General features: G+C 45.1%; 1 protein-coding gene across 5 annotated transcripts in view; it reads right to left on the bottom strand.

Annotated features, from left to right (window-relative positions):
• Positions 1 to 24,796, bottom strand: part of LOC140201867 (methylcytosine dioxygenase TET3-like) — a 330,696-nt gene that overhangs the window by 78,229 nt on the left and 227,671 nt on the right. For 4 of the 5 annotated variants that reach the window (XM_072266613.1, XM_072266614.1, XM_072266615.1 and 1 more), the window contains one exon: positions 3,597 to 6,345. In XM_072266613.1, coding sequence (XP_072122714.1) covers positions 3,597 to 6,345 — 2,749 coding nt within the window. Of the gene's footprint in view, positions 1 to 3,596; positions 6,346 to 7,503; positions 7,541 to 24,796 lie in introns of those variants that run through there. The other variant, XM_072266617.1, reaches the window with a different exon arrangement.

The raw sequence follows: 24,796 nt of genomic DNA, 5'->3' as shown, positions 1-24,796 counted from the left end.
TGATACGATGAAAAAAAGAAATCTTGTTTTAACCCCCTGAAAAGGAAAATACGTACAGCTTTTTTTTCTCGCCCCCTTCTTTAGCCACATTTGCTTTTTTTTCCCCCGCCAGGAATATTTCATGCTCTGCTACTTCACAACTTCTGTCAGAGCACATAACTGCATTATATTGCCGCCAATCAGCTCGGCTTAAAAGGATTAGACGAGAGGCTTTGTAAAAAGTGTTAAAAAAATCTAAAATGGGCTTAGATTTTGGCTCAGAGTCTTCATCCTGGATCAGCCATCAGCAATGTTCTAATGATCAGAGAGAGAAGCAGACAGAGAGAGAGAGAGAGAGAGAGAGAGAAGAGAGACAGACAGGCAGACAGAGTCTAAGAATAGAAAGAGAGAGACATTGTGAGAATGAGAGGAATATACAGACAAGACAGATACAGTAACAGAGTGAGAAGAGAAATAGAGAGATTGAGAAAAAGAGGGAAAGAGCAATATAGGGAGAGGGAGAGAGAATGAAAAACAGACAGACATATAGACAGAGTTACAGCGAGGGAAAGGGAAGGAGATAGAAACAGAGAGAGAAAGACACAGAGATATAGTCAGAGAGAGAATGTGAGTGTGAATAAGAGAGAGAGAGAGAGAGTGAGAATGTGAAAGAGGGTGAAAGACTGACACACAGACAGAGAGCATAAGGGAGAAGGACCATCAGGGAGGCAGAAAGAGAGGGAAAGAGAGCAAGAGAGAGACAGAGCACCAGAGAATGAGAAAGTGAGTGGGTAAGGGTGGATGGGGGAGACGGAAGACAGACAGAGTGAGAGAAAGAGAGAGGCAGAGACAAACAGGTAGAGAGAGAGAGAGAGAGAGAGAGAGAGCAGGTGAGAGGGAGACAGAATCAGAATGAGGTTTAGTATCACCAGCATGTGTCATAGTGAGGTAGTGTTCATGGGTTCAATGTCCATTCAGAAATCAGATGGCAGAGGGGAGAAGCTGTTCCTAAATCATTAAGGGTGTGCCTTCAGGGTCCTGTACCTCCTTCCCGATGGTAGGTATGAGGAGAGGGCACGTCCTGCATAATGGGGGTACTTAACGATGGATGCTGCCTTTTTGAGGCATCGCTACTTGAAGATGCCCTGGATGCTGGGGAGGCTAGTGCCCATGATGGAGCTGACTGAGTTTACAACTTTCTGCAGTTTATTTCGATCTTGCGCAGTCACCCACTCCCCCACCCCACACCAGACGGTGGTGCAGCCAGTTAGGATGCTCTCCACGGTACATCTGTAGAAATTTGTGAATGTCTTTGCTGACAGACCAAATCTCCTCAAACTCCCAATGAAAACCTTCCAGACAACACAGTGAGTAAGAGACTTGGAGAGAGACAAGACAGAGAGAAAATTGAGAATGAGAGGTGGAAAACAATGGCACAACAAGGAAGAACTGGAAGAAAAAGAGGTGAGGGACAGAGAGAAAGTGACAATGTAACAGGAATAGAGAAAGACAGTAGGCTCAAGAGAAATGGAGAATGGCTGACTGCAGCTGGTGGCAGGTCAGCAAAGTACAGCACCGTGCAAAAGTTTTAGGGCATATTTACATAGCTAGGGTGCCCAAGACTTTTGCACAGTACTGTAATAATTTTATATATTGCACTGTACTGCTGACACATAAAAAAAATTTCAATGACCCAGAACATAGAATGTAGAACAGTACAGCACAGGAACAGGACCTTTGGCCCACAGTGTTGTGCCTAACCAGCTAAAAAGTAAATCAAACAATCCCTAAAAATGAATCCCTCCTACCTACACCACGTCCATATCCCTCCATCTTCCTTACATCCATGTGCCTATCTAAACATCTCTTAAAAGCCTCTAATGTATTTGCCTCCACCACCATACCAGGCATCCACCACTCTCTGAGTAAAAAACTTACCCCTCACATCCACTTTGACCCTATCCCTCTCCCCCAACCCACCACCCCACCTTCAATGCATGCCGTCTGGTATCAGAAATTTCTAACCTGGGAAACAGATATTCCCTGTCTACTCTATCTCTGCCTCTCAAAATCTTAGAAACCTCTATCAGATCTCCCCTCCGCTTCCCCCCACGCTAGGCAAAACAATCCAAGTTTGTCCATGATAGGTCTGCCTCTAAAGCAGGCAGCATCCTGGTGAAGCTCTTCTGCAGCCTCTCCTAAGCCTCGACATTTTCCTATAGTGGGGTGACCAGAACAGTATGCAACACTCCAGATGTGGCTGAATCAGAGTTCTATAAACTTGCAACACAACCTCCTGATTTTTGAACTCAATGCCTTGATTAATGAAAGTAAGTATTCCATAAGACTTCTCAACCACACTGTTGACATGAGTATTTACTGTCAAGGAGCTATGAACTTGGATCCCAAGATCTCTCTGCTCAGCAACACTGTTAGGGGTCATAGTCATAGTCATACTTTATTGATCCCGCGGGAAATTGGTTTTCGTTACAGTTGCACCATAAATAATAAGTAGTAATAAAACCATAAATAATTAAATAGTAATATGTAAATTACGCCAGGAAATAAGTCCAGGACCAGCCTATTGGCTCAGGGTGTCTGACCCTCCAAGGTTGGAGTTGTAAAGTTTGATGGCCACAGGCAGGAATGACTTCCTATGACGCTCTGTGCTGCATCTCGGTGGAATGAGTCTCTGGCTGAATGTACTCCTGTGCCCAACCAGTACATTATGTAGTGGATGGGAGACATTGTCCAAGATGGTATGCAACTTGGACAGCATCCTCTTTTCAGACACCGCCGTCAGAGAGTCCAGTTCCATCCCCACATCACTGGCCTTACGAATGAGTTTGTTGATTCTGTTGGTGTCTGCTACCCTCAGCCTGCTGCCCCAGCACACAACAGCAAACATGATAGGACTGGCCACCACAGACTTGCCCTTAACTGTGTACTGTCTCTTTGCATTTGCCCCACCAAGGGGCAACACTTCACACTTAGCTGGGTACATATCTCACATATGTGAGTGATGATAAACCTAATTCTGATATAGGTTTCTATTGTGGACTGAGAGTGGGAAGGGGACAGCGAGAGGGGAATTATGGTTGGGAAAAGGGGGAGGGAGTGGGAAGCACCGGAGAGACATTCTGTAATGATCAATAAACCAATTGTTTGGAATCAAATGACCTTGTCTGGTGTCTCAGGGCTGGGTTTGTCACTCCCCCCCCGCCACTCCACTGCCCCTGGCACTCCTCCTCTGCCACATGTCCCACACCCATCTCATGGCACTCCACCTTCACCATCCCCAACTTCCTTTGCTCCTACCAGACTTACAAACTCGCTCTCTGCTCCAGGTTGGCAAATTCAGTGTGTGTAAAGTCTTGGGCATCCTAGCTGAGACATTTGCGCAGTACTGTATAAAACTGACTGGAATTGTGTCCAGTCATCAGGACTATGAACGGAGAAGGTGGCTCAGTTACAAGAACAACCAGACGAGTGACACGTCTGAAACAAACCTTCTGTCAGAGTGACCACTTTTTAAAACCTGTCAGCATGGGCCGGCAGCCATTGCACATGGAGCTGTTTTGCAACTAATGTCAAATGAAACAAGATTTAAAACTCACCAACACAATCGCACGTTGGAAACTCTGACTGGGCTTTTTTTGAAGGGGTGTCCAGCAAGCTTTTGGTCGGCGTATCCAAATACTTCAAAGGGGAATCCAGAAAGCCTCTGAGGGAAGGATCTAGAGGTGTGTTCTTTGTGGGGGTACCTTCTTCTGACTGAGCTTCCATGTTTTCTCCAGAATAAACAGCTGACAGCACGGTAATAGCACCAGAGGATTCAACTTTCACGTGTTTTGAGGATCCGCTCCTAAAAGAACTATTAAAAGATTTTATATTTTCCTGCACCTTGTTGACCATATCAGGTGTTTTGCACCCAGACTGCTCCTGAGATGTATTTTGAGAAAGCGGCTTATGACTCCTTTGTTCATAGTCCTGCGAGTGGTTGAGAGGTGAAGAATGTGGACCTGCAGAGGATGTTCGGTTTCCATTGGTTTCGACCTGAGATGTTGGGTTGTTCTGGGCAGGAAGCTGGGTTTTCTGAGATGCAGAGTTGGACTCGAACTCGTCCTCAAACTGCTTCAAGATTTCCTCTATTTTGTCCTCAAAGGAATGAGGGCTATGCATGGGCATCTCGCCTGGCTGGAGTTGGAGAGGTACAGAGTCGGAATTTGCGTGCGTTTCCCTGTTCTCTGTCTGGTTAGTGGGGCTGCTCTTCATTGAAGACAATTGAGGATATTTTCCAATGTGCTGTTTACAGGGGAAGTGATCCGGCAGGAGGCTACCCATTTTCTGGGGAGTAGACGCCTCAAAGGAGGGAGAGTCTTGAGAAATGCCCGGTGTGGTATTATCTATCTGTTTCTGGTGGGGAGCTTCAGACGCTGGGAGAAGTCCTGCCTGCATCGGGCATTCCTTAAGGAGTTGCTGTTGTGGATTTTCTGCAGATCTGTAGTTGCTGAGGGTTGTTCCCAGTTGCTGATATCCCTCCGGCACCTGGTTCTGTTGAGGTAACGCCTGGCACGGCAAACCTTGCTGTAGCTTGGCTTGCTGCATCTGCTGAAACTGATGCAGGGAGAGCTGCGGCTGGACGCCCAGGACCTTGTGAAGCGGCGGCGCCTCCTTGCGCGGCCTCTGGGCCGGCTGCAGCCTCCTCTTTTCCTGGGCGGTCTTCTTTTGCTTCTGCCGCTTGAGGTGCGGCTGGTGTGGCGGCCAGCACTTCGGCTGCTCGGGCAGGTGGTTCTGCTTCTGCTCCTGCTCCTGGAAGAGGCTGCGTTTGTGGTGGAGGTGCTGCTGCAGTGCGGCCTGCGTCTTCTGATGCTTACTGCGCTGGTGCATTTGCTGCACAGACTGGAGGGGCTGCTGCTCGGGGAACATCCTGTAAAACCCAGCTGCCAGGTTGGGGAACAGCAACGGCAGGTCCTGCTGCATCTTCGCTCCGGCGTCCTCGTGACCGACAGCGTGAGGCATCTTAAACTGCGGCGCGGAGTACTTGCTGCTATTGTTACCGTCAAGCAGTTGCTTTAACTCGCTCATCGGATCATTCAGAGGGGTAATCGGCTGACTGGCATTGCAGAGCTCAACACCGACCCCCTCACTCCCGTGGGCGGGCGCTTCCTCGGCGTGTTTCATGGTGGGCGCTGAGTTCGAGAAGCTGTTAAATGGGACTTGTAACATCTTCATGGCTGGAGCATAGTGACCTTCACTTGGTGCTGGCTTCTTGAGGTGATTCCACAGGGCTTGCTCATGCGGCGTGTAATCTGGGAACACCTGGTGACCCGGGGGTGGCTGCTGGACAGCGGGATTCTGGGACGGAATCTGTTGCTCAGGGTGACGGTCTTCGCGCAGTTCCTTCACGGTATTGGACAGGACAGGCAGCGTCGCTTTATTCTCTTCGACGGAGCTCGATGAAGCGTCACCGATTTGCGAGGTACTGTTAATCTGCGGGGAGGCTTCCGAAAATGGCTGTGGCAGTGTGGACGACAGCTGCGTCAAGGCTTCGATGGCGATCGCTGTCTGCAGGCTGATGTTCTTCTCTTTCGCGATGGTCAAAGCGTTCTGAGAGTACTGGGCGACGTCAGGGGAGTCGATAATAAGTGTGTTCTCCAAACTGAGCAGATGATTCTGTAAAGCACCATTCTCCACAGGCGTGTCACTGACTTTATTGGAAAGTTCCGGACTCCTGTTCTGCTCCACACTAATCACAGTTTTGATATTTCTCTTAAGCCACTCCAGGTTATCCAGGCGGTCTGGGCTGTTGCAACTGCAGTTCGGCGGCTTTTTCCCGTGTTTTTTTGCAAGGTCCCACGCAGTAGTCAAAGTGCTCAAATCGTCGTCGGGAGGGCAATCATCATTCATCGGCGAGATCAACTGCATTCTTTCAAGGCTGTTGTTAACCTCTGATTTACATTTCTCAGTCAAATTAATCTTTTGCAAAGGCTGAGGGCTTTGTGCTGGTGTATGATATAAAGGTAAACTCAACAGTGGTTCAGGGAATGCTGCTAACTTCCTGTCATCGCCCAGGGCCACAGTAACCCCACTGGTTGCCAAGTCTTCCTTGACATGGTTCCGAACTTGGTTCAGGACTTCAGCTGCTTCCCAGTTGACACTGCCATTGGTGTGTTGAGGGAGTGTCTGTTCTTCCATCCACTCAACCGAATCCACTGCAATAGTTTGTCTTTCTTGCCCACGTACTCCATTCACCAGGCTCGGCGCCATGTCTAACCTTAACCTGCTTTCTCCAACATGGTTGGTTGACCCCTCTTCCATTTGGCCTGTTCTGGGGCCATCCACTGTGCTCCCTTCTGAACCTGTCTACACAAGAAAAGAAGGAAAGATCGATTAGTTTATCATCATATGCACAAGGGCGTATTAAAAATCTTTGTTCACCCAAAGCTCAGAGACTAAAACGTACACAGTTGTTGTGATGTAAGCAAAGTCACCGGGGAGATGCGCATGTTAGTGGATACATTAGTGCTTTATTCAACAAAACAAAAGAGTAAGCACTCAACATTTCAAGCCGAGACCCTTCATCAGGACTGCATCAGGATCAGTGGTCCTGATGAAGAACGTCGGCCTGAAAAGCCTACTGTTCACTCTTTTCTATAGATGCTGCCTGACCTGCTGCGTTCCCCCAGCATTTTGTGTGTGTGTTGCTTTGGATTTCCAGCATCTGAAGATTTTCCCGTGGTCGTTAGACTTATTTCCAATGCCTCTTGAGATGACGCCACTTCCCAGCTTAACAGCCAAGATGGCTGCTACGATTGTGTTCAGGCCGAGTGTTGTATGAACTCAGTTGAAGTAACTCAGTAAACATACTCAGCCACTCCTATGCTAATTTAGTTTAGTCTCCCAAAACATCCATAAAAATAGCTGTGGATGAAAAATATATAGAGCACTATAGTATAGAAACAGGCCCCTCAGTCCAAGCCAAACTGTTATTTTGCCTAGTCCCATTGACCTGAACATCCATACCTCTCCTATCCAGCTTCTTTTATATGCTGAAATTGAACCTGCATCCACTATTTCCACCGGCAGTTCGTTCCACGTTCTCACTGCCCTCTAAGTGAAGAAGTTCTCCCTCGGGTTCCCCTTAAATATTTCAACTTTCACCCTCCACCAATGAACCTCTAGTACTAGTCTCATCCAACCTCAGTGGAAAAAGTCTGCTTGCATTTATCCTGTCTATACCATCTCCATAATTTTGGATAACTCTATCAAATCTCCCCTCGTTCTCCTACGCTCTAAAGAATAAAGTCAGATTTACTTATCATATGTACATCAAAACATGCAGTGAATTGTGTCGTTTGCGTTGACAGGCAACAGCCATGGACAGGGGCCGCCGACAAGTGTCGCCATACACTTTGGCGCCAACACAGCATACCCCCCGGTGCTCAGCAGAAAAACACAGAACACAACAAAAACAACAGCAGAACAAATCTATTCATCCCTCCCTCCCACCCATGCACTTACACAGTCCCCAGGACAGGCTGTCTTCTTTGGCCTCCAACCGCCAGCGGACTGTTGGATTTGCAGACATAACCTATTCAGACTTCCCCTATAACTCACGTCAAGTTCGGGCGGAATTTTGAAAGCATTCAATAATGTGAAATTGGGAAGCCGTTTTGACGATCTGAACTCTTCTCAATAAGAAAGCTTCAGTGCAATGATGCAGAGCTGTTTGGTCATTGTAATGTTCTGGCAGTTCCAGACTGTGAACAAAAACATTCTCAGGAGCCAGTGGAGGTCAGCGTAATGCTGTGCTTGGGCGTTCTATGCATTAGTCATGCAGAGGTTGGGAATCACTTCCTGCTGCAGTCAGTCGTAGCTGAGGAATAAAAATAGCCTGTGGAGCCCACAATTGTTCTTGGCTGGAGGGGACACATTTAATGATTGTTTGGTCAGCCAGCCGGCTGCCTCTTGGAAAGAGAAAATAGAACATTACAGCATCCTACAGGCCATTCGGCCCACGATGTGGTGCTGACTCTTAACCTACTCTACAATCAATCTAACCCTTCCCCGCTACACAGCCCTCCATTTCTCTATCATCCATGTACCTACCTAAGAGTTAAAAAAATTTCACAACATATGCTGGTGATATTAAACCTGATTTGGATTTGAATCCATATGCCTATCTAAGCGTTTCTTAAATGTCCCTAATGAATCGGTTCTACCACCAACTTTGTCAGGGTGTTCAATGCCCCCATCAGTCTCGACGTTAAAAAAAAACTTACTTCCAACGTCCCTTACTCTTTTCTCCAATTACCTTAAAATTATACCCCTTTGTATTAGCCATTTTCACCCTGGGGAAAAAGTCTCTCACTATCCACTCAAATTAGGCTTCTTATCATCTTGTACACCTCTATCAAGTCACACCTCATCCTCCTTCACTCCAGAGAGAAAGGCCCTGGCTCCCTCAACCTGTCCGCATAAGACTTGCTCTCTAGTCCCCGTCAACATTCTGGTAAATCTCCTCCGCACCCTCTCCAAAGCTTCCACATCCTTCCTATAATGAGGTGACCAGAACCAAACACAATATTCAAAGGTACAATTTAATGTCAGAGAAATGTATACAATGTACGTCCTGAAATGTGTTTTTTTCCCAGTGCGGTCTAACCAGGATTTTAGAGAATTGCAGCTTTACGTAGGCAAAGTTAAAGAGAAGGCCCAAAAGAAAGGGTAGCTTTGTAATCCATAGTGATCTGGAGGTTTGATTTGATGATGCACTGCTGAGAAATGATTCTACGAAAACAGTGCCTTGGTCACTTGTTTCTGCCACATCCAATTTGAGCTGTGTCGGAGGCTTCTGTATTTTCTTCACGTCACACAGAAGGAAGCCATCTGGCCCATTGAGTTTCTGCTGGCCCTCAAAGATACCTGGGGTAAACATGCCAAATAGCTCACCTCTCCTGAGACGGGGCACGAGAAGACTACTCGAGAGAGAAAAGTCCATGCTCGCTCAACCTAACAAACTATTACCACGCAGGATTTTTGAAGCAGCTTTTGAGCAAAGCCAATGCAAAAGTTAAAATCCAGAGGGAGCTAAGATGGAACTTACAACAAATTTCATTTGAAGTGGGTGGGCACATGCGTGCCCTCAGGCAGATCTGCCGGTACACCCACAAATGCCCACAAAGTGCATGTGTTGCTAGTATATCGAGATTGCAGCTACCTTAGCGCATTGATGTGTCACCAATGCTTCCACTCTGGAGCTTGTTATTCCAACTCCTGCCCACCTTATATGACACACAGCAGTGAGAAGCACCCTCTCTCTAACCCACTATAGCATACAAAGTTATTTAAAGGGATTGTAAACCACCTCCAGATGTTGACTCATTGCTCTGGAAGTATCATTGGCTGAGGTTTTCCGGAGAGTTCTCAGGTTGCTGAACTCTATGGGGAGCACAGTTGTATTTTGAAGTGTTTGTGGGTTTGGCCAATTGGGCCATACAAGGATAAACCAAACTCCCACTATTTAAAACACAGCCTGACTGGGGACTGCATAGGGCTGGACAGGCTGCAGAGGAGGGGGAGGATGGAGAGAGCCTCTTGGAAAGAGGCAATATTAATCTGGAACTCCACTGGGAGCGATCCCCCGCCCTGAACATGCAGGGTACAGTGAAAGAAAGGTGTTCACCTCAGTGAGAAGAGGACCTGCCACTTGGCACCGATTCAGGGCAGCACCAGTCGCCACCTTCTCTGGAGCAGCTGCTGGTGAGACTGGGGCCAGCGGAGCAGCAGCAACTGCTTCCTCAGCGTTCGCCATGGGCAGCGTTAACAGTGGCAAGACAGCCGTCCTTGAAAGCATATACTCGTGGGCTCCTCCAAGATTGCTAGTGGGTGTGTCCAGATCACAGTCCGCTCTTGCACAAAGCTGGCTCACCATGTCTTCGCTCTTGGCGTCGGAGAAAGATCTTGGCCCAAAACGTTGACTATTCCCCTCTGCCTGATCTGCTTATTTCCACTAGCATTGTGCATGCATGTGTGTGTGTGTGTGTGTGTCTGTGTGTGTGTGTGTGTGTGTGTGTGTGTGTGCGCACGTGTGTGTGTACCTGCGCGTGTGCACGTGAACGTGCGTGTGTGCCTGTATGTGTGTGTTCCCTGCATTTTTGTTCTTTCTACCCAAAGTGTCACAGTGGCCTGTTTCCCCAGAGAACAAGGGCCATGGCAACCAAAGGGATTTCCACTCCAGTGCTCCCTGGCTCTGTAACCACAGCCAGCGGATGATGGGGGCAACACTGGATACCATGTACAATGCTAAACGTTTGTAACACTGTTACTGGCTACCTGTGGGTGACATACAGTAAGACCACAGACCATAAGACATAGGAGCAGAATTAGGCCATTCGGCCCATCTCTGCATCAGATTTCTGATTGGTCCATGAGCACACCTCCGGTTGAATTTTTTTTATATAGTAATATTGGGTGGCAGGGTGGAAATACGTCTCTACTAAAGGAGGTGTAATGCTCACCTTCCCTCTGCTGGCCTGCAGGTCACCCTTGGGCGAGGTGTAGCACCTGCTTAGCCCCCCTGATCAGGGTCATGTGAAGCCATGGGAGCAGGTGGCGGATGGTCGTACGAACAGCCGGTGCATATCACAAGTCCTGGTTATGCGACCACTGACACCAGGCAGACAATCTCTGAAGAGTATTGAAAATGGTTGTGGTTACCCGTCTTGTAAAGACACTGCCCAGAAGAAGGCAATGGCAAACCACTTCTGTCGAAAAATTTGCCAAGAACAATCATGGTCGCGGAATGACCATGATCTCCCGTGTTATACCACACGGCACATAATGATGATGATAGCAATATAGTATTTAGTTTAGAGATAAAGTACAGTTACAGTAGGTCTTGCTCTATACTGCTACCACAAAACAACAAGCATCACGACATAATACGAGTCGTGCAAAGACAAATCTCAGTGTTGTATACTGCATATATGCTTTGATAATCATCGTACTTTGAATCTTTGATTATTTGAGAGGTTAAGCAGATTGGAAGGAGGTACAGGAGCAAGGTTAGAGGTAGTTTTCTTTCACACAGGAAGTTGTGGGCATGCTATGTTGGCGCCAGAATGTATGGCAACACTTGTGGGCTGTCCCCAGCACATCCTCAGGTAATGCTGGTTGTTAACGCAAACAAAACATTTCACTGTACGTTTTGATGTATGTGTGATAAGTCAATCTGAATTTGAGACCGGGGTGATCAAATCCACTACTCTACCCGGGTGGAAAGGGCAAATATTTCAAGTCCACCTTCAACAATTTCAGGAACAGCTTTTTCAGCTCAGCCATCAGATGTGTGTACAGTCATTGAGCCCATAAACACTACCTCATTATTCTTTTTTTTGCATAATTTATTTATTTATGTAAAAATTGTGCCAATCAGGTGAACATTCCTGCGCTCGCTCGAATGCTATCACACCCCTCCTTCATTAGGGAGTCCACAATTTTCCTGATGAGGACTCTGTATAATTCTCCATGGACGGCTTCCAGACCGTTCGGGCTGACCGGAAGTGCACTGAGAGCGGTAAGCGTAAAGGAGTTGGGTGCTTACTGTTCTGGTTAACAACAGATGGTGCAATCTGGGTCATATTACGATTGAGGAACGTGTTTGTAGACCGGATATTGAACTTTTTGCTGTTGGACTTTGGCCATATTCCACCGAGATACAACACTGGGAGGTTGTTCCTGCCTGTGGCCATCGAACTTGCAGCTCCTCCCGTGGAAGGTCAGACACCCTAAGCCAATAGACTGGTCCTGGACTTATTTCCATCTGGCATGGTTTGCATTTTGGTGTTTGATTGTTTGTGGTTTTGTATTGCTATATTTATGCTCTATTCTTGGTTGGTGCAGCTGTAACGAAACCCAATTTCCCTCGGGATCAATAAGGTATATCTATCTATCTATCCATCTAATTCCAAAGACACTTTTACTGATGTAGTTATATTTTTGTGCAGTAAAGGCCAATGGGCTTTTGCCTCCCCAGCAGCGTCTATGGAGAGAACTCGGCAGATGACGCTTTTGGTTGGGAACCTTCATGTGGACTGTGGAGGGACCCAGCCTGAAATGTCGGCTGTCCGTTTCTCTCCATAGTCACTGCCCGACCCGCTGAATTCCGCCAACAGCTTGTGAGTTGCTCCCGATCTTTGCCCTGATGGGTTACCATCACAGACTAAGAGGTTAGCCATTCAGGACTACAGGACTATGAGAAGAAACTTATCCCCTGAGACAAGAGTGAGCCTCTGGGATTGTCCACCTCGATAACTGTAGAGGCTCGGTCACTGAGTATATTCAAGGGGTATAGAAGGGAAATGGTGCTGTCTAGGTCAGCCATGACCTAACTGAAAAGTAAAGCATACTCGATGGGCCGAGCGGCCTATGCTTGCCTCTATTTCTCAGGTTCTTTATTAACTACTAGCAACACTGGCCAATGGACATGACCAGAGAACTCAAATTTATATAAAAAAAAAGGAAATCGCCTTTAAACTCGAGAGAGCACAGGCCATCAACTTTTTGCTGTTGATGTTTCTGTAGCAGGCAATTTTTATTTTTTTATGAGGTCGAGTTGCTAGCTCAACGCTCAACCCAGCACGGGTGGAAAGCGTGCCAGGGAGCCGGCTGGGTTCGAACTTGGGAGCCTTCGCTCTGAAGTCCGGCGCTGATGCCACTATGCCACCAGCCGGCCTGCTCAAATTTATAGTTCTCGCTTAAGTTTTGTGAATCAGCACATGCCCTGAAGCCTGCTTTGAACTGAGAAGAACCGTTCAAATTGTTAATGTCTTGCTGAAGCCCTAAGCAATTAATTCCTTTTTGCTGTTTGACCACAATATGAATTATTTACCTGGATTAATGAAAACATTCATTTATTTTACATACTGTATATTTTTAAAAGGTTACTTAAGGTTGTGATAGCTGAGGGTGGTAATGGAGAGAAGCTCAGACTACCTATTAAATGCTCCCAATGGCGTGCATCTCAAATAGCCTCTGACAACTAAGTTCAACTCCTGGCCTTGACATGTGGCTAAGCTACCGAGCCCGGTGGAACCATTTCTACTGACAGGAGAAGGGGCAAAGGTAGGTTACTGACACCTTAAAACCAGTCCATTTGGGAGGCCGATGAAACTTTTAAGAATCAGACATTTCAAGAATTACCCAAGTTACAACAGTAAAATTACATAAATTATTTTGACTTTGGAGAGTTAATAGATCCTCATGTTCAAAGTTGAAAGTAAATTTATTATCAAAGTACATGTATGTCACTATATGCTACCCTGAGATTCATTTTCTTGTGGGCATTCACAGTGGAACATAAGAAATACAATCGAGTCAATGAAAATCTTCGCAGAAACCAAGACTGAGAGGCAACCAATGTGCAAAAGAAGACAAACCACGCAAATTCAAAATTAAATGTAAATAAGTAAATAAATAATATTGAGAACATGAGTTGTACCATCCTTGAAAGTGAGACCATAGTTTGTTGTCCACATGTTGTTGTAGTTTGTGCAAAATTATAAATTTTGCTGAGCCAGGACTCATATTACAGTAGTGACTTCAGTAAGTCTGCTTTTCTGCATAATAACAAGTGTTTAGAGCTTCTCAGATAACACCCAACCATTACATCCTGCTGATAATTTTTTTTCTGAGTGAACACAATTGCTACTTCAAGCATAAGTACAAGTCCTGACCCACTGTTTTTGTATGAATGTGCAAACTAATGGCCTCTAAAATCAATCTCACTGTTAAAAACACACACACACACAGTACTTCGAAAAGCAAAAATACAGCAATTTTAAAGTCTATTATGTGTTGAAAGTCAGATTTATTGCTTATGGATTTTCAACCCATCCATGAAATAAAACATTCTGAACGTAGAAGTCCCTTTATAATGAAGTTATTATTAGTGTTTTACTTTGTTCTATCTCAATGCACTGTGTAATGATTTGATCTGTATGAACAGTGAGCTTTTCACTATATTGGTATAATAATGAGCGAATTCTAATACCTGCAATAGGCACGTGGCCTTCTGCACCTCGGCAATTCAAGTACAGTCTGGATATTTGTTAATCATCAGAAGATTTCCAGCACATGCAGCTTCTTTGTGCTGATGTTATTTTAGTGACTGTATGTGCTTTTGTGCGTATGCGTGCTGTGACTGCATGCACTGTGTTTTGCAACTTGGCTCCTGACACACTGCCCAGAAGAAGGCAATGGCAAACCATGGAAAGACCATGATCCTTTACATCATACAACACAGCACATAAGAGAATGAATGAATGATTATTATTACCTTTTCCTTTCTTTTTTAATTTGTACCATTAGCTGTCGTTCGTGTGTGTGTGTGTGTGTGTGTGTGTGTGTGTGTGAGAGAGTGTGTGTGTGTGTGTGTGTGTGTGTGTGTGAGAGACAGTGTGTGTAAGAGAGTGTGTGAGAGAGAGAGAGTGTGTGTGTGTGTGAGAGAGAGTGTGTGAGAGAGAGTGTGTGTGAGAGTGTGTGTATGAGAGAGAAAGTGTATGTGTGTGTGAGAGAGTGTGTGTGAGAGTGTGTGTATGAGAGAGAAAGTGTATGTGTGTGTGACAGAGTGTGTGTGTGTGTGAGAGTGTGTGTGTGAGAGAGAGAGAGTGTGTGTGTGTGAGAGAGTGTGTGTGTGAGAGAGTGAGTGAGTGTGTGTGTGTGTGTGTGAGAGTGTGTGTGTGTGTGTGTGTGTGAGTGAGTGTGTGTGTGTGTGTGTGTGTGTGTGTGTTGCTTTGGATTTCTAGTATCTGCAGACTTTCTCGTGTTTAAAATCATCAAAATTTAAAGTACATTTATTGTTAAAGTACGTATACTATCCGCAACCTTGAAATTTGTCTCCTTGCAGGCAGCCACAAAGCAAAGAAGCTCAATAGAACCCACTTAAAAAAAAGACCATCAACACCCAATATGCAAAAAAAAACCCAAATCATGGAAACAATAAAACGTAAGGAAATAACATTCAGATCTAAAGTTCACAGCAGCTATGGAGCCAGTCAACACTGCAGCCAGTCCGGGAACCCGTTAGTTGCAGGCCACAGCCTCAGTTCAGTGCAGAGACGAGTAAACCTCGCAGAGCAGCGAGCTGAACACTGACCGGTCCCTCGCCTCTGCTCCCAACCTTTCCAATCTGGCCCGGCACTTAAATTGCCATAAATGTCCGAGTAAATGCTCAAATTGCAAAACAAAGGAATACATTATCACTGAACTAAAATCAGTAATGCTGTTTACCAACACAGAATTCTACATTGACCGACTTTGTTTAAGTATCAACACGGTGGGACTCCGATAATTAAATGCTCTTGGCATTTTACAGGTGTGTAACCAGCTGATTTTCTAAACTAGAGTAAGCACACAAAATACCGGAGGAACTCAGTATTTCAGGCAGCGTCGATGGAAATGAATAAACAGGTGGCATTTTGGGTCGACACCCTTTATCAGGACTGGAAAGGAAGGGGGAAGAAACCAGAATAAGAAGGTGGGGGGGGGGAGGAGTACAAGCTAGAAAGTGATAGATGAAGCCAGGTGGAGGGGGGATTTACTAAGAAAGCTGGGAGCTGATAGGTGGAAAAGGTAAAAGACTAGGGAAGGAATCTGATTGGAGAAGAGAGTGGACCATGGGAGAAAGGGAAGGAGGACAGACACCGGGGAGTTGATAGGCAGCTCAGAAGAAGAGGTAAGAGGAGAACCAGAGTGAAAAATTAAAGAAGAGGGAAGGGGGAGGGGCAAATTAAATAACCAGAAGTTGTAGAAATCGACGTTCATGCCATCAGGTTGGAGGCTACCCAGATGGAATACGAAGTGTTGTTCCTCCAACCCGAGAGAGGCCTCATTGTGGCAGTAGAGGACGCCATGGACCAACATGTTGGAATGGGAATGCTGATTAGAACTAAAATGGGTGGCTACTGGAAACCCCTGCTTTTTGCAGATGGAGGAAAGGTACTCACCAAAGCAGTCCTCCGAGTTACTGTCTGGTCTCATCAATATAGAGGGAGCACCGAACACAGGATATGGCCCCAACACATTTGCAGTTGAAGCATTAAACTAATTTTCTAAACTAACATATGTTATGCTTGAGGAACTCAGAAGGTCAGTCCTGAAGAAGGGTCTCGGCCTGAAACGTCAACTGTTCATTCATTTCCACAGGTGCTGACCTGCTGAGTTCCTCCAGCATTTTGTATGTGTTGGGCTCGATTTCCAGCATCTGCAGAATCTCCTGGGTGTATGTTCTGCTTGTTTATACCATAACACACTTCTATTTACATACAATATATAAAATTATGACAGCTGTAGACAGATAGTCATAATTGTTTTCCTAGGGTGGAAATGTCAAATTCTAGAGGACACAGTTTTAAGGTGAGAAAGGGAATGCTTAATGTAGACATGCAAGGCAATTTTTTTTTTACACAGGTCCCCAGCATGTTTGGCTGGGGCGGTGGAGATATGTCTCTACCTAAGGAGGTGTAAGGTGCTCCTTCCCTCCACTAGCCTGCAGGTCACCCTTGGGCAAAGTGTAGCACCTGCTTAGCCCCCGATCAGGGTCATGTGAAGCCATGGGAGCAGGTGGTGGATGGTCCTATAAGCAGCCAGTGCATATCACAAGCCCTGGTTATGTGACCACTGATGCCAGTCAGACAATCTCTGAAGAGTATTGATAATGGCTAGGGTCACCTGTCTTGTAAAGACACTGCCCAGAAGAAGGCAATGGCAAACCACTTCTGTAGAAAAAACTTGCCAAGGGCAATCACGGTCATGAAAAGACCATGATCGCCAGCATCATACGAACACAGCACATAATGACGATTAAAACCAGAGTGTAGAGCCAGCAAACAAAACAGCAATGTTTGAGCCATTTAGACAGGCACATGAACACACAGGGAATGGAGGGACATCGAACATGTGCAGTTCATACTGGCACAGATATTGTGGGCCGAATGACCTGGGGTCTTTCACTGTATTGTCCTATCTTCACTTGATTTTGCTTCTATGACCTGTTACGCTGTAACATTACAAATTTTCTAGTGAACTCAGTGAGTTTAACAGACTAAGAGATAGTCAAGATTGTTAATAGAACTTAAATTCCTGATTTTAGCACTTATCTCCCCTTCCTGACTACTTATAATTCTGTAAAGCCCTGTCTGATCCTTGTTTGCTAAATCACCTTTCTTCCTCTTGACTAGGCATTCCATAAGGCCATAAAACTATAAGACACAGGAGCACAATTAGGCCGTTCGTCTCACCAATGAATCTTGCTGATGTATTATTCCATCTTAATCCCATTCTCCTGCCTTCTCCCCGTCACCTTTGACACCCTTACTAATCAATAACCTATCAACCACTTATTAATTAATATATCCAATGACTTGGCCTGCACAACCATCTGTTGCAATGAATTCTGCAGATTCACCACCCTCTGGCTAAAGAAATTTGTCCTCATCTCTGTTCTAAAGGAATGTTTCTCTATTCTGATGCTGTGCCCTCTGGTCCTAGGCTCCCTCACTATATAGGAAACATCATCTCCAAATCCACTCTATCTAAGCCTTTGAATAATTGAATAGGTTTCAATGAGTTTCCCCCCCCCCCCACCCCCTTTATTCTGCTAAACTCCAGTGAGTACAGGCCCAGAACCATCAAACTCCTCATACTTTGAAACTTTCATTCCAAGGATCATTCTTGTGAATCTCCTCTGGATCCCCTACATTGCCAGCACATCCTTTCCGAGATAAGGGGCCCAAAACAGCTCGCAATACTCCAAGCGTGGTCGGACCAATGCCTTATAAAGCCTCAGCACAATAAGTTTGATTTTATACTCTTATCCTCTCAAGAATGAATTCTAACACTGGATTTCATTTCCTTGCCACTAGCTCAACCCGCAAATTAACAGATTGCTCCTTCTCTCCGCCATCCTTTCCCTGCCTCAATGGGACAAACCTATCCAGAACCCCATGCCTAAACAACCTCTGCATTTCCATTGCGCATTTCCCTCAGTACATCTGTTCCCAATGTATGCTCCCATCTGTTCCCAATTTAAGTAATTTTTGTAGGTACACACAGTACATAATTGATGATACATTTGCTGGGCAGTCCAGTTCAGGTTTAAATTGGTCTAGTCTTGAATGTCATAATCATTAAAATATTACATACCTTAATGTGACACAGGGAACAGCCTTATTTATACACTGCTTATGAATGATAACAGAAAATTATGAAATTCCTAATTCATTTGTATACAAAATTGAGCATTTGTTGATCTCCTTTGCCAGTTGCCGGGTATCGAATTCAAAATGTGGCTTCTTACTATTTTGATTCAAATATTGGAAGAATTCCATTTTAACTTAATGAAAGAAGGTAGAAGAATGGGATTGAAATCAAACTCTGGACAAGCACTTGAATTTCCAAGGTCTGAAAAGCCAATGGTAAATTGAATTAGTAAAACTGAGTTGTTAAAGGTTGACATGGGCATGGTCAGTAAGACTATAAAGTCACACAGTCTCAACATAATATGGTCAATATAATATAGCTTTGTGGCTGCCTGCAAGGAGTCGACTTGCAGGTTGCATAAAGTATACATACTTTGATAATAAATGTACTTTCAACTGCTAACTCTGCACTACTAAGTTTGCAGATGACACTAAAATTGTTGGTAAAGTGGATAAAGAAGAAGGTTATCAAAAATTACAGGGGCCATTCTTGATCAGCTGAGTAACTGGGCCAAGGAATGGCAAATGGAGTTTAATTTGGTTAAGTGCAAGGTGTTGCATCTTGGAAAGTTAAATCCAGGTAGGACTTTTGCAGTGAGTGGCAGGTCCCTGGAACCAAGGGATCTTGAAGTACAAGCACGTTGTTCCCTGAAAGTGAAGTCATGGGTTGCTAAGAAAATTTCTGGCACCCTGGACTTCGTAAGTCTGGGCGTTAAATATCAAAGTTTGGAGGTAATGGCGCAGTTGTCCAGGACACTGTTGAGGCTGCCCTTGGAGTATAGTGCTCAGTTTCCGTCGCCCGATAATAGGAAAGATGTTATATTGGAAGGAGGGCAGAAAAGATTTATAAGGATGTTGCCAGGGTTTGAGAGACAGAGTTACAGGGTGAGGTTAGACAGGCTAGGAGTTTATTCTTCAGCGTGCAGCAGAATGAGGGGTGATCTTATAAAACTGTATGGCAGACAGGGTGAAAGCATTCAGGCTGGGGAAATCAGGAACTAGAATGCACAGGTTTAACATAAGAAATAAGAAATATGAGCAGGAGTAGGCCATCTGGCCCGTCGAACCTGCTCCACCATTCAATAACATCATGGCTGATCTGGCCATGGACTCATCTCCACCTACCTACCTTTTCCCCATAACCTTCCATTCCCTTACTATGCAAAAATCTATCCAACCTTGCCTTAAATATACTTATTGAGGTAGCCTCCACTGCTTCATTGGGCAGAGACCACGGTGCACCCACATTGTATAGATCACACATAGCACATAAAAAATATTACCACAAATAAGTTAATAAAATATAATTTAAAATGTATTATATTTTATATTGTATTTATATTAGTTATATTTTAGAAAATATAGACTATTATAAAATGGAAAATATAGAAATTATAGACTGATTTTTACAGCAGGTGTACCACTAGTTTAATCAAAGGTTAGTTACTACAGAAGACAGATTCTTGATAGTTTCAGACAATCATTCAGCAGCAACTCAATGCCTAACAGCATGCGGACATGGTCAGGAGGTTCAGCTGATCTTCAGAATGGGGAACTTAATGACTAAGTGACTCAGATCGTGGAATAATTGTTGGTGCCAGATGGGGTGGTTTGAGTATCTCAGAAACTGCTGATCCCCTGGGATTTTTACATGTAACAGGGTTTACAGAGAGTGGTGGGAAAAACAAACAAAAACATCCAGTGAGCAGCAGTTCTGTGGGTGACAATGCCTTGTTAATGAGAGAGGTCAGGGGAGAATGGCCAGAGTGGTTCAAGCTGACAGGAAGGTGACCGTAACTCAAATAACCACACATTACAACAGTGGTGTGCAGAAGAGCATCTCTGAGCACACAACACATCAAACCTTGAGGTGGATGGGCTACAGCAGCAGAAGACCACACTGGGTTCCACTTCCATTTCCAATGAGGTGGCCACTGAGTGTACATTGCCACAGTAAAATTGTTCCCCTTCTTTCCTGTTTGAACGATTGCACCAACTGAAGAAACTGAACCTCATTCTCAGTATGATATCCATTCCAGCCCTAACAATAAAACTGTTGAAAGCAATATTTTAACATTTATTTTCCTCATTAAAATTGCAACCTTCAGTATACAATAATTCTCTGGCGCACTTCAGCTGATACCTTGCCTCTGCAACGAGAACTAATCCTCCTGAACCTCGCCTTGTTAGCAGTCACCCTCTGTGACGGAGTAGGTCTGCCACAAGTGATTCCTTCCTCCCCCAGAAGCTCTGTAATTCTCATTATCCCTGGCTGGCAGTGCTGGCGCTATGCTAAGGGGCAGCATCACAGCGTGCGCTCTCCAGGTCTGTGGCACTCTCGGTTTGTTGTTGCTTCCAGTTTCAGGGAGGACACCCGACTGATGGCTGGGGTGTCTTAAAAAAGGGGGTGCTCGTTTGCGGTGGCACACGCTCAGTGCCAGCTCAGCGGAAGAGCTCATGGTGGGATGGGGAAGAGCGCTGGCTCCTGGAAAATGGTGAGTTAATTGATTTTGTTACGCAGTGTCATTGTGATGAATGTATTTGTGGACCTTTGTGATTGTGAAGATTGAAGAGAATTGCTGTGTTTTGTTCAGGCTCATAGTAACAACTCCTGCCGCATTCCAAAGAATGGACAATCCCATTTCTCCTACAGTAAGGAGATCCTTAAGGGCTCATTTTGGTGTAGGTGGGAGTTGGAGAGAGGGTGTGGTGAGGGGTATTATGTCAGACTGATGTTCTGAAGCTGTAGTCCTAAAGGTATTTTCCCTTTTGTTATCTTGCCAAGTTTTTGCACCATAAACATATCTGCACTGAATGTGCTTTTCCGCCCCGCCATCTGATCTATAAAGTCCACACCTTCAGAAGGCACATGACTCTCACCAAAACCCACGGTGTGGCACTCTCACACCTACTGCTGACACATACTGGGAGTGCGTGTAGCTCACTGGCTTCAGCTTTGCAGAAACGTGATTCTATTTCACAATATTTAAAGATAAAGATTAGCTGGATTTGTCACATATACAGTGGCTGAATGCCTGAGTTCATGTGGTGTCCCATTGTTTCTGTTATGGTTTTCATTTGATTATGGATTTATTGAGTATGCCCACAAGAAAATGACTTTTGGGGTTGTATATGGTAACATAGATGTACTTTGATAATAAATTTACTTTGAACTTTTTTAGGATGGACATATGTAGCTAAATGAACTTTCTTTTACATGGAAACACAGTGAGATGTTTGATTTGTGTCAATGACCAACACCTCCGAGGATGTCCTGCAGGTGTTGCCATGTTTCTGGTTGCAATGTAGCATGCCCACATCTCACTAACCCTAACTTGTTGTTGTGGTTGTTCCTCTCCGCGCCGCGTGGTGCATCGGGTGGCAACCTTGCAGTTTCTTTACCATTCGTCTGTTTTTCACAAGGCCAAGCTGCTAGCTTGTTGCTCAACCCAGCACAGATGGAAAACATGCAAGAAGCTGGCCAGATCTGAACCCGGGACCATTTGCTTTGAAGTCCAGTGCCATTACACCAGTGGTCCCCAACCTCCCGGCCGCGGACCGATACATTGCCGCGATGCATGCAGGGGTGCAGCGGTGGCCGGGACGCACCCAGCACATCTTTAAGAAAAAAGCTGAAGTAAACAAGCTAATCCATTAGGTGCCGCCCGCCGCGTAAATGTCGGCCCAGATCAGAGGCGATTGCCGATTGCGTCACCTCTGATCCGGGCCGACATTTACGTGCCGGGCGGCACCCAATTAATTAGCTTGTTTACTTCGCTGACATATGTCATCAAATTTGTTGTTTTGAAGTATGGTGTAATACAATAAAAAAAAATCAGTTTCAAGAAGACATATAATTTTTAAAAATTAAGTAAGTGGTAAATAAAGAAAGCAAAAATAGTGAGGCAGACTGTAGTACTAATGGGTTGGTTCAGTGTCCATTCAGAAATCTGATGGCAGAGGGGAAGAAGCTGTTCCTAAAACATTGAGTGTGGATCTTCAGGCTCCTGTACCTCCCCTCTGATGGTAATGATGGGAAGACGGCATATCCTGGGTGACCGGGGTCCTTAATGAAGAATATCACCTTTTTTGAAACAAAAACCTTTTGAAAGTCAGTAAAGCCAGAGAACTGATTGTGGAGTTCAGAATGGGTAAGACGGGTCCTCACAGAGGAATCAGAAGTGGAAAGAGTGAGCAATTTCAAGTTCCTAGATGTCAATATCTCTGAGGATCTCTCCTAGGCCCAACATATTGATGCAGCTACAAAGCGGACACAAGAGCAGCTATATTGGTTTGTCACCAAAGACACTCACAAATTCCGACAGATGTACTGTGGAGAGTGTTCTAACTGGCTGCATCACTGTCTGGTATGGGGGTGAGGGGGTACTGCACTGGATTAAAATAAACTCAGTCAAGTCCATCATCGCCACTAGCCTCCATAGTGTCGAGGACATGGACCCCCATCACCCAGGACATGCCTTGTTCTCACTGTTACCACCAGGAGGGAGGTACAGAAGCCTTGAGGCACACACTCAGCAATTCAGGAACAGCTTCTTCCCCTCTGCCATCCGATTTCTGAATAGGCACTGAATCCATGAACAGTACATCACTACTTTTTTAATTTTCGTTTTGTACCGGACATCCCACCCTGCAAAAACTCATTTCAGGGAGGTAGCATCATCAATCTGCGGGAGACTTCCGGGAGAGGTGGGATGTCTGCAATAGAGTAGCTCCTTAGCAGCCAGCCAGCTAGTTTAAATAACATTAGCTATGCTAATGAACGAATGACACCTGTTAAACTCACCTCAACATGTCTTTTACAGTCTTAACCCACCATGGGCAATAGAAAAGTCACTGTTGCAAACAGTGCAGTGAGCAACACTGTCATTATTTTTGACCCCTATTAGGCAGGGGTACACTTTAGTGTAGTCTGGGGTGGCGTACGTTTTATTTTTGTTTTGGAACACTCTGCCACCCTGACTTTTTTTGGAACTCTCTCGCTCTTGATCTTGCTCTCTCGCAAGCTCTCTCGCTCGTGGTCGCTCTCACTCGCGCTCGCTCTCTCGCGCTTGCTTTCTCACTCACTCTCTCTCGCGCTTGCTTTCTCGTTCTTGCTCTCGCTCTCTCGCGCTTGCTCTCTTGCTCTCGCTCTCTCTCTCTCTCGCTCTCTCTCTCGTGGTCGCTCTCACTCTCTCTCGCACTTGCTTTTTTGCTCTTGCGCTCGCTCTCTCACTCTCTCTCGTGCGTTCTCTCACGCTCACTCTCAAAAAAATCAATTTCCGGGCCATTGTATATAATTTGCGAGCATCAGGGAGCCACTAGTAATTTGCGGGAGACTCCCAGAACTTCCGGGAGAGGTGGGATGTCTGTTGTACTACTTATGTAATTTAACTATATATATAAGACAACAAATTTCTCAACATATGCTGGTGATATTAAACCTGATGCTGATTCTAATACCGATTCCGAAGATGTCTTCGATGCTGGGGAGGCTTGTGGCCAGCGTGGACCTTTTCATGACAAATGATTATTTCCAAGTCTTCTGCTTTCTATAGTAAGTGCTTCCATCTGCTTCCTTCACCCTAAATGTTCTAACCATCATTACCGTAAATTAACCATTTCTTTTGGATAAAAAGCAGATCCAGAGAATCAACAAGAATTTGGCTGTTCCTGCTTTTGCCTACTGCTTCCAACCGCTTTCCCAACCTCTGCATCTGGGACATTCAAAACCGTTGCATCACCCTCCCCTACTTCCCTAATCTGTAGAAATGAGAAGCTGAACCCACCCATTCTCTGTTGAGATATACACTTAGTCGCCACTTTACTAGGTACACCTGCTCGTTAATGCAAATACCTATTCAGCCAATCATGTGGCAGCAACTCAATGCATAAAAGCATGCTGACATGGTCAAGAGGTTCACCTGTTATTCAGACCAAGCAGCAGAATGGGGAAGAAATGAGATCTGAGTGACTTTGATCATGGAATGATTGTTGGTGCCAGACGGGGTGGTTTGAGTATCTCAGAAACTGCTGATCTCCTGGGATTTTCATGCACAACAATCTCTGAGGTTGACAGAAAATGGTGTGAAAATTTTTTTAAAACTCCAGTGAGTGGCAGTTCTGTAGGCAAAAGCACCTTGTTAATGAGAGGTCAGAGGAGAATGGCCAGACTGGTTCAAGCTGACAGAATCAGAACTAGAATCAGGTTCAATATTTCCAAGAAATTCTGAAATTTGTTAACTTGCAGTACAATGCAATACATGATAATATAGAAAAAAACAATCAATTACAGTAAATATATATGTGTGTGTGTGTGTGTGTGTGTGTGTGTGTGTGAGTGAGTGTGTGTGTGTGTGTGTGTTAAATTAATATAGTGCAAAAGCAGAAAGAAAAAGTGAGAAGTAAGGTAGTGTTTATGGGTTCAATGACAATTCAGAAAATGGATGGCAGAGGGGAAGAAGCTGTTCCTGATTCGCTGAGTGTGTGCCTTCAGACTTCTGCACCTCCGTCCTGATGGTAACAATGAGAAGAAGGCATGTCTTGAGTGGTGGGGG

Source organism: Mobula birostris, chromosome 8 (assembly GCF_030028105.1).
Source record: "Mobula birostris isolate sMobBir1 chromosome 8, sMobBir1.hap1, whole genome shotgun sequence".
NCBI lineage: Eukaryota > Metazoa > Chordata > Chondrichthyes > Myliobatiformes > Myliobatidae > Mobula > Mobula birostris.
The sequence above is the reverse complement of the archived record's forward strand: the minus strand, read 5'-3'. Positions and strand labels throughout refer to the sequence as shown.